The sequence below is a fragment of the Caretta caretta genome, chromosome 14, assembly GCF_965140235.1.
Source record: "Caretta caretta isolate rCarCar2 chromosome 14, rCarCar1.hap1, whole genome shotgun sequence".
In the NCBI taxonomy this organism is placed as follows: domain Eukaryota; kingdom Metazoa; phylum Chordata; order Testudines; family Cheloniidae; genus Caretta; species Caretta caretta.
In genome coordinates this window covers 47,101,665-47,111,413 of record NC_134219.1, presented here as the reverse complement: position 1 = coordinate 47,111,413, position 9,749 = coordinate 47,101,665, and the positions used below count along the sequence as shown (strand labels likewise).

Genomic DNA, 9,749 nt, shown 5'->3' with positions numbered 1-9,749 from the left:
AAATTATTTGTATACATTGAAAACAATTTTTGGAAGCTAAGTGATTTTATAATTTTGTAAATCTAGAACCCTTCCAAAGGGCCAGATCCCCCGCTGGTATAAATCGGGGGGAGCTCCAATGGAGTCAATGTGGCCCGACCCCCAGCTGGTTGAAATCAGCCATAACTCCATTTGAATCAGTGGTCCCAGATCCCCGGCTGCTGTGAATCAGTCTAGCTCCACTGACTTTAATGGAGCGGCCCAGATTTCCCCTACCTGAGAATTTGTTAGTGGTAATAAAGACAAACACACTTGGTGTTTTGCATTCCGCCTATTCAAACAGAGGTCACCAATCCAGCCGGTTAAATTAGCACAACTTCCTTTTGGCAAATCCATTTATAGTCAGTGGTGCAGATTTCAGACTGGATCCGATTCTTCTTTACTGCAGCGCAGCTGTTCTCTTCAGCAGGACCCGATACCGTGAATCTAAGGAGTGAAGGAGACAGTCACTATCAGTGTGTTTAGAGGTGGAGAAGAGCCGCTTTTCTCCTCCCTTCCAGGAGGCTGGGGTTCCAGCCATGATCTTTGGTCTTTCCTAGATAGGCTAATACGTAAAGCAAGTTGGTATGTTTTGGAGAGCTGTACGTGGTACAGAAACTTGCAGCGAAGTGTTTAATGCGGGTGCTCCTTTCGAGAGGCCAACCTTTAGAACCCTGCAAATGTTCCGCTTTTGAAACTTACATGAAAAGTTGAGTCCATTTCAAATTTCAATTAAAAAATGGGGAAGTTTTGATGAAATTTGTGAGTTTTTTTTCTAGAATTGGTTTTTTCACCAATTATTTGAGGTAGTTGGAAATTTTCAGTTTTGAACCTGATCAGCTTTGGAATTCTGAAATCTCAAATGTTGATTAAAAACAAGAAAAGACTTAAAAAAATGTTTCCCCTGTTGTGTAACCAGTTCCAAAGGTGCCGACTGCGTGGGTGCTCCGGGGCTGGGGCACCCACGGGGCAAAAATAGTGGGTGCTCAGCACCCACCAGCTACCCGCCAATCAGCTGTTCAGTGGCAGGTGGGAGATGCTGAGGGGAGGGGGCAGAGCCAGGGCGGGAAGAGGCGGAGTGAGGGTGAGGCCATGGGGGAAGGGGCAGAGTGGAGCCAGCGCCTCGGGGTGGAGCAAGGGTGGAACACCCACCCAGAAAGAAGAAAATCGGCACCTGTGACCAGTTATGCCAAGGATTGATGAGCCCAGGGTTGCCAACCCTCCAGGATTGCCTGGGAGTCTCCAGGAATTAAAGATTAATCTTTAATTAAAGATGCTGTCATGTGATGAAACCTCCAGGAATTCATCCAACCAAAGTTGGCGACCCTAGATGACCGCATGCAAACAGAGACCCTGATTCATTTATGTGTTTGCTTAGGTTTCCTCCCCTGGGTACTGCCATTCACTCCAAAGTGAAACCCATGTGTGTTTGCAAGATTGAAGCCTTTACACTGTAAAATTAATGGACGAAATCCTTCACCAGCAGATTTGCCATTGACTTTAATGGGGATTTCACTCTATATACCTATTGCAGGCTGATGTCAAATAATAATCAGGAATCACTCACAGTGTTTGATTTAACGGGGAATCATCCACCCAGGTCCACTTCCTCCCTGGGGATGTGATGTTGAGTCCAATCCACACCGGATTTTGATTTCCTGGAATATTCTGTATGAACTCCTGTGAAATGGACAAGGTGTCAGAGGGAACAGAACAAGGTAGAATTCTCTGGTTCCTTTGCTCACAATGCAAATGAGACCTGATCTCTTGTTGGGGTTTTGATCATCAATTTCGGTGACAAATCAGGACTAGCTGAAACTCCAATTGAAAGTACTGTAAACATAACAAATAATTTACACTACTAATTAATAACTGAGTCAGTCCTGTTCCCCTCCGCCAAGATTTTGATGAATTTTGTTTAAATTTTTCAATGAACTTCAGTAAACATTCTCAACGTTTTTGAATGAAAATTTTTTTACAATTTTTTTGTGCTGGCTTTTTTTAACACAGCTCTAATGAATAATTCGTAACATTTCAGCTCTGGGCAAACTCTTTGCTGTTATCCAGCTACTGCACCTCTTTCCATGATTCTGTACTGAGTGAACAAACCCTGTGCAACATTGCTATACAGCTGTTACCCAGCTACCCCACCCCAGAAGTAGCCGCATCCCAGTGATAGCTGAACAATCCCTGTTTCCAGTTTGTACTTCATCATTTTAAGACCATAAAATGCTTTGGGATCTACTATTCATATATTGATTTCAGTATATTTAGGCTTGGAAAGATTAGATTTTTATTGGTAAATGTCGACTTCACTGTAGACACACAAACTGATGAAAAAATATTTTCCATTGATGATGATAAAAATTTACAGAGAGGCAAAGTAAGAAAAATACTGCTCAAGAAGTTAGCATTTGATTTAAGGATTCTTACTTTGCATACTTTGATGGTTACAAAACTTTACCTTTTTGAATCTCAACATCTACTGTCATTAAATAATTATGGCCGGACCTCCCAGCCCAGTGTCTGTCCCCGCCCCATGATTTCCTACAACCGTGGAAATGTAAAGCAATAAAAATGGATAAAAAATACTTATAACCCATAAGTTTGCATAACTGAAAATTTAAATTGTTAAAAAAAATTTAAAATGATTAAAAATAAATGGAGAATATCTGTCAACATTCTGAAAAAGATGAACATCTCGTTTCACTGTAAAATTTTCCAGTGAAAAATAGAAAAATTGTGAATGAAAATGTTGCTTTCAAAAGTTTGTGGATAGAAAAATAAAAAGGGATTTTTGACCTGCTCTCATTCACAAGGTCACAAATACGGTGCAGTTTAGCACATTCTTTACCAGCTCCTCCCGGTCCTGGATCACTAGCAGGTGAGATCCCCTCCGTGCGCAGTCATCACGGCCCCGGCTCCAGTACTGATTCTCTTCAGACAGCCGGTAGCACTTGTCCCTGTGCGGCACCCAGTGCCTGGGGCAGAGTTTGCACCCGGAGCCCTCTGGACGGGGAAAGGGAACAGTATCAATAACGGGTCTGATCATTCGAACAGCTCTGACCCGCTTCCCCCGCAGAGACGCACGGAGCCTTCCCACTCAGCGTATTAGTGAGACAACGTGCAGCGCATTGGCAGAGCTCTGGGGACACCATGGGGTGACCCCAATACCTCCGTGTGATGCAAGGGGGCGCTATCCTGCAGGTTAGTGGAGCGGGGGGCTCAGGAGGGGGCAGTCTCCCTTCACAGTCATTCCTGGCTCCAATGCCCCAGTGCGGCACTGGGGGCACTGTGTTGGGCTATCAGAGGCTCAATAGGGGGCGCTCTCACCTTGCAGCCACGGCTGACCCCAATGCACCAGTGCAGGGCTAGGGGGCGCTGTGCTGCAGGGCTCAGTAGGGAGTATGCTAATGTCAGTCAATGCTGGCCCTGATCTCAGCTGGGGCAGGGACTGTCTCTCGCTGTGGGTCTGGGCAGCGCCCGGCACCACGGGGCCCTGATCTCAGTTAGTGCCTCTGGGTGCTACACGTGTAATACACGGATCAGCTAAAGAACTGTAAAATCTTATTACACTGTTATGGCTCCAGCTGCCAGGGCTCTGCCCACCCTGACTGGCCACGGGCTGTCGCAGCTGAGGGTGTAGGTCCCTGGCGATATTACAGAGGCTCAGGAAAGGAGGGATGGGACAGAGAGGGGGTGGGAACGAAGGTGTCTCGGCTCTATGTAAACGTCAGGGTGTGTAACAGTGAGGGCGAGTGACGGGCTGGATGCAGGATGCGCGGGGGTTACCTGCTGAGCTGGTTTCCACCCCACACAACTTTCGCTTCAGGCAGGATTGGAAATCCTCCAATCTACGGTGGTACGGTGTTGTGTTTCGATTGATCTCACAGGAATCGCTCTTCTCAGCGGTCTGCAGCACGGCTGCCGTCTGGCGATTCTGGGATGGGCGCTGGGAAACTTCAAGATAAATAGAAGCCAAAAGTTGGAGAAGACGAGGCCAGATTCCAGCTGGTGTCGATCCGCCGGAACTCCACCCACAGGCACTGATTTTTGGATTTCCCACAGGGTGCTCCGCCCCTGCTCTGTCCTGAGGCCCCGCCCTCACTCCGCCTTGCCTCCAAAGGCCCCGCCCTCACTATGCCTCTTCATGCCCCCACTCCACCCCCTTCCACAAGATCCCCCTTCCCCATCCTCTCTCCCTTCCTCTACCCACTGTCTCCTGCCCCATCCCACACTCCCGCCCCCTGCCCTCTGAACAGCTGATCAGCAGCCAGCCCTGGGGCCAGGCCGAACCACTGTGGCGGGGGGTGCTGAGCCCCCCCTATTTTTTTTCTGTGGGTGCCTGAGGCCCAGAGCACCCCTGGCGTCAGCGCCTATGGCTCCATCGGAGTCCATGGGCCAGATCCCAGCTGGTGTGAATCGGCCGTAGCCCCATTGGAGTCCATGGGCCAGATCCCCAGGTGGTGTAAATCAATGACACTATGGCAATTTATAGCAACTGAGAATCTGGCACAGTTGTCCCAGAATCACAAATTTCAAGGCTAGAAGAGACCTCCTGTATCACCCAGGCCAGAGGCGATTCTTGCAACTGAGAATCTGGCACAGTTGTCCCAGAATCACAAATTTCAAGGTAAAAATCATAGAATCATAGAATATCAGGGTTGGAAGGGACCTCAGGAGGTCATCTAGTCCAACCCCCTGCTCAAAAGCAGGACCAATCCCCAATTAAATCATCCCAGCCAGGGCTTTGTCAAGCCTGACCTTAAAAACTTCTAAGGAAGGAGATTCTACCACCTCCCTAGGTAACGCATTCCAGTGTTTCACCACCCTCTTAGTGAAAAAGTTTTTCCTAATATCCAACCTAAACCTCCCTCCTGTATCACCCAGGCCAGAGGCCGCTGCTTGCCTTGAGCCCCAACAACGTGTGTTGAGTTCCCGCTGTGTTGCTGGGCCGCAGCACAAAACCCACAGCCGGGGGCTACTCACCCAGGACAGCCATGACTATCACAGCTCCCAGCAGGACGATGTTCCCGGCGCAGCCGACCCGATGCCAAAGCGGACACTGCGGACAAGCTGCAAGAAGCAAGGCGGGAAATGCAGAGCCGGTTTGCATGCACCAGGGGAGATAACTGTCTGTGGTGCACCCCACACCCATTGACATCTGCAAGGCGACGTCTCTGCCTTTTAACACCTGGCCTGGCCTGTTTGCAGGTCTCGCCTGTCAGTGGAAACAAGCCCCCTTGTTTGATTGGGGCTAGCTGAGCAAATTGCTTGCAAAAGTCTCTGAGACGGAGGTGGAGAAGACACTGTTCTTCTCAGCTCAGCAGATCAGGAAACCCACTGCTGGAAATGTGTGTGAGGGGGAAGGTGAACGTGTTATAATGCATCTGATGAAGTGGGTTATAGCCCACGAAAGCTTATACCAAAGGAATAATACTAGAAAGAACTGGAGTTGGTAACAGAATTCTGTCCTCCTAAGGAACTTCACCCGGCTCTGTTTCTGTAGCAGCTGAGCGCCTCATCGTAACCCGGGAAATATTTACCCTCCCTGCGCTGCTCTGAGACAGGGCAGCGCTGTTATCCCCACCTTGCGTAGATACCAAGGCCAGAAGGGACCTTTGTGATCATCTAGTCTGACCTCTCGATAGCACAGGCCCGAGACCTGCCCCACAATAATGCCTTCAGCGGAGCTGTCAGAAAAAGTCTCAGCTTGATTTAAAAGCGGTCAATGATGGAGAATCCCCCGTGACCCTTGGTAAATTGTTCCACGGGTTAATTACTCTCCCTGTTATAAATGCATGCCTTATTTCTCGCCTTAATTTGTCTAGCTTCAAGTTCCAGCCCTTGGGTTGTGTTGAAGCTTTGCGAGACTGAAGAGCCCGTCATTAAATATTTGTACTGACAGCCTGGGATCAAGTCACCCCGTCACCTTCTCTTTGTTACACTAACTAGATGGAGCTCCTGGAGTCTCTCACTGTAACGCGGGTTTCCTAACCCTTTAATCGTTCTCGTGGCTCTTCCCTGACCCCTCTCTAGTTCATTAACCTCCTTCTTGAACGGCGCACACCAGCCCTGGCCGCAGGAGCCCAGCAGCGCTTGTATCGGGGACAAATACAGAGGTAATAGAACGCTGCCCTGTCTCTCCACGCCTGCTTACAGGTGGGAAATGGAGTGATGGAGGGCCAGGTTTCCTAAGGTATTTAGGTACTTAAAAAACCATGCCGGGTGTAATTTTTTTAAAGCCTTTAAGTCCTGCTGAAGCCAGCTTGCTCAGGCACCTAATTACCTGTGGAAGTCTGACCCTACGTGCCTAGCTCAAGACAACACAGGGAGTGTGCAAAAAAGGACTTAAACACAGGTCTTCCAAGTGTCCTTCCCCCCCAGGCCTCCCTGCTCCTTCCTCTTGGTCTCAGTACGTGTCGATCACATTCCAGTCAGGCAATGTGATGGCAAAGGAGGGCAGAGCTGTACATTTACTGTGACCAACTGTGTATTGCTCTCACTATGCCCAGATCTCAGTGACCCTGTTCCAAATCCAGAGTGACTCCACTGCGATGAATTGTGTCAGAGCTGCATTCAAATCTCAGTTACCTTGTTCCAAATCCAGAGTGACTCCACTGCAATGAATGGGGCCAGGGCTGGACTTTGACCTTAATGACCAGAGGTAAATCCAGAGCAACCCCTCTGAAGTCAGTGGAGTTAGGACCAAATTCTGATCTCCGTGACCCTGGTGTAAATCCGGACTTAATGCATTGAAGTCAGTGAAGCTATGCCCGCTTGCACCAGATGGGGATCTCACCCCTCGTGCATTGTTAGACCTGCTATTTATCAACATCACAGTCGCAAAAGTGGAATCCCAGCCTCCCAAAATCCACACCCCTGAAAAAACGCCACAAAGTGAAAGGCACTCACTGTGATGCTGAGCCGGGGCCGACGTGTGGCTGGGCAGAGAGCCTGCCTTGAAGTTTACATTCTCATAGACTTCTCCATCAGCCATGGCCAGCAAAGGCAACAGCTGCGTGCGAAGGCACCGTCCTAGCTGTGTGGGAGCTAACATGAACACGCCTCCACCAGGAAATATTGTGTCGGTTGAAACCTGCCACCTTCTGACCACTGCCTGAGCTTTGGCGAATGGCGGAATAATTTGTACCTTCTGCCCCTGCTGCTCTTTTCAAAAGTGCCCGGAGAGTTGGCTGCTCCACCCGACTCCGATTCAGTGCAGATCCGAACTCAGTGAGGCAGCAAATGCCAATCTGGAGCCATACAGAGCCAGTGCGAGCAGGCTTGTGTCGAGATCCTGCCCCTCTGCTTTTGTCTGTGCTCGGAGAATCAATGGTCTTTGAGGGGGCTGCCCACAGCAGCCAGCTGTCAAAAGCCTGTGTAGCAATTTTAGATCAAGAGGCGGAAATGAGCTCGAAAAGAGGGTGGGTGGACAGGTTTCCATCACAGTGTTTTCACTACCATGAATTTTTATTTTATTTTTGGGCAGAAAGCAGCCGCTTTCCTCGAAAAGTCTGGAATGTTTGTCCCCCCAATGAAAAATCCCCCCCTGAAAAGAAATGGTTGCAATTGGGGGCGGGGCGGGGGAAGATTTTGAGTGGGGAGGATGCACAAGAAGAGGAAAGTTTCCACTGCAAATGGGGGGGAAAAAAATCACTTCCCATCAACTTTTTCTGTGTGTGTTGGGGGGAAACAGCATTTCCCAACGTTTGAAATCAAACTTCTCTGGCCTGGTTTAACTGCATGGTCCAAGGGGTGGGAAGTTTGTATTTTTAGGATTTATGATTTGCCTTGGGGCAGTTGTTTCATTGTCTGTGCAGCTAGACAGACTCGCCCTCCCTTAGCACCCTAAAAATAGCAGCGTGGATGTTGTCTCAGGCTAGCAACTCACGTCCAAGCCTGCCGGCCTTCCCCCGGGTCTGAGCTCAGGGCAGTAGCCCAAGTCACAGGCACCGTACCCGCCACCCTGCCAGTTTTTCAATGCTAGCTCTGGCGAAGCTACCATGAACCTTTTCACAAGTAGCCCTGGTACGTGGGAGCAGAGCGTGGCGATGACCTGCTCTGGCTGCACGTGCCCTCCAGCTGGCCTTCAAGCCCCCCTGCTCGTTGACTGGCTAAAAAAGTCACCCACCTCTCACTGAAGTTTTTCTTTCTACTGCGGAAGACCTTTCCAGCCCACCCACTGCTCTGAGTGTGATGCTCCACCCCGGTGACCTACGGTGCGGTTTAGAACCGAGCTTGAAAACAGCTGGAGAACGGGGCTGTGTAGAATGATTAATAATTTCACAGATTTGAAGCTCATTAGATCATCTTGTCTAACGTCCGTACCGCAGGTCAGAGAATATCCATAGTGCTGTGTCAAGTCCATAGCGGCTATTTGGGATGCCTTAATCTGATGATACTTGACAATGCTTTCCTCCATAGTGAATAGATATAGTGCACAATGACAGGCCCCAACTGACCTGTTAAAAGTGAAAGTGTAAAACATTTTGGGGTTGAAAGCAAAAGCCTTTTCAAAACCAGACATTTCTACCCCAAAATGTACTTTGGATGGGTTTTTTAAAAAAACAAAATATTGAGTTATTTAGTATTTTTCCTTTCCCTCCTGTGACAAAAATTGAGGACTTTCTTAGTGTTTCAATGAATTATGGTGTGTGCCTCAGTTTCCTCTGTTTGCTTCATGTTTAACAAGGGGGTGGGAGAGGGTTTGTTGTTGCAGAGGACCCTCCAGGTGTGACCTTGCCTAGAAGCCAGGACCCCGGACGGCGGCCTGGAGATGGGGTGCCCTACAACTGGTGACCTGGAGCACAAATTCTGTGAGTCCATGACACCCCCCTTCTTTCTTCCTTTTTTTTTCCAGCGGCAAAAGGGAAAAGATCAGGGGGAGGGGTGAAAAGAGGAAATAACCCACAAACACCCCCTGCCCCGAAAAATGGAACAAAAAAAATGAAAAAGTTCTGATGAAAATTTCCAAACACACAAAAACATTTTATAAATGAAACATTTAAAAACTTTAAAAATGAAAAAGGGTCCATAGATTCTAAAGCCAGACTGGACCACTGTGATCAGAGTCTCCCACAGTATTCTTGTCAGCAAGTTAAGGAAGTATGGGCTGGATGAATGCACGATAAGGTGGGTAGAAAGCTGGCTAGATTGTCGGGCTCAACGGGTAGTGATCAATGGCTCCATGTCTAGTTGGCAGCCGGTATCAAGTGGAGTGCCCCAAGGGTCGGTCCTGGGGCCGGTTTTGTTCAATATCTTCATAAATGATCTGGAGGATGGTGTGGATTGCACTCTCAACAAATTTGCGGATGATACTAAACTGGGAGGAGTGGTAGATACGCTGGAGGGGAGGGATAGGATACAGAAGGACCTAGACAAATTGGAGGATTGGGCCAAAAGAAATCTGATGAGGTTCAAAAAGGATAAGTGCAGGGTCCTGCACTTAGGACGGAAGAACCCAATGCACAGCTACAGACTAGGGACCGAATGGCTAGGCAACAGTTCTGCGGAAAAGGACCTAGGGGTGACAGTGGACGAGAAGCTGGATATGAGTCAGCAGTGTGCCCTTGTTGCCAAGAAGGCCAATGGCATTTTGGGATGTATAAGTAGGGGCATAGCGAGCAGATCGAGGGACGTGATCGTTCCCCTCTATTCGACATTGGTGAGGCCTCATCTGGAGTACTGTGTCCAGTTTTGGGCCCCACACTTCAAGAAGGATGTGGATA

At 48.8% G+C, this 9,749-nt stretch overlaps 1 protein-coding gene across 1 annotated transcript; it reads right to left on the bottom strand.

Annotated features, from left to right (window-relative positions):
* Nucleotides 1-295: 295 nt before the first annotated feature.
* LOC125621671 (killer cell lectin-like receptor subfamily B member 1B allele A) lies at nt 296-9,074 on the bottom strand. The gene is made up of 6 exons (XM_075119591.1): nt 6,934-9,074; nt 5,008-5,094; nt 3,811-3,978; nt 2,873-3,027; nt 1,586-1,698; nt 296-465 (listed from the first exon to the last, which is right to left on the bottom strand). The coding sequence occupies exons 1-6, from the start codon at nt 7,076-7,078 to the stop codon at nt 342-344; spliced, it is 792 nt and encodes a 263-aa protein (XP_074975692.1). The 5' UTR covers nt 7,079-9,074; the 3' UTR covers nt 296-341.
* Nucleotides 9,075-9,749: the final 675 nt, after the last annotated feature.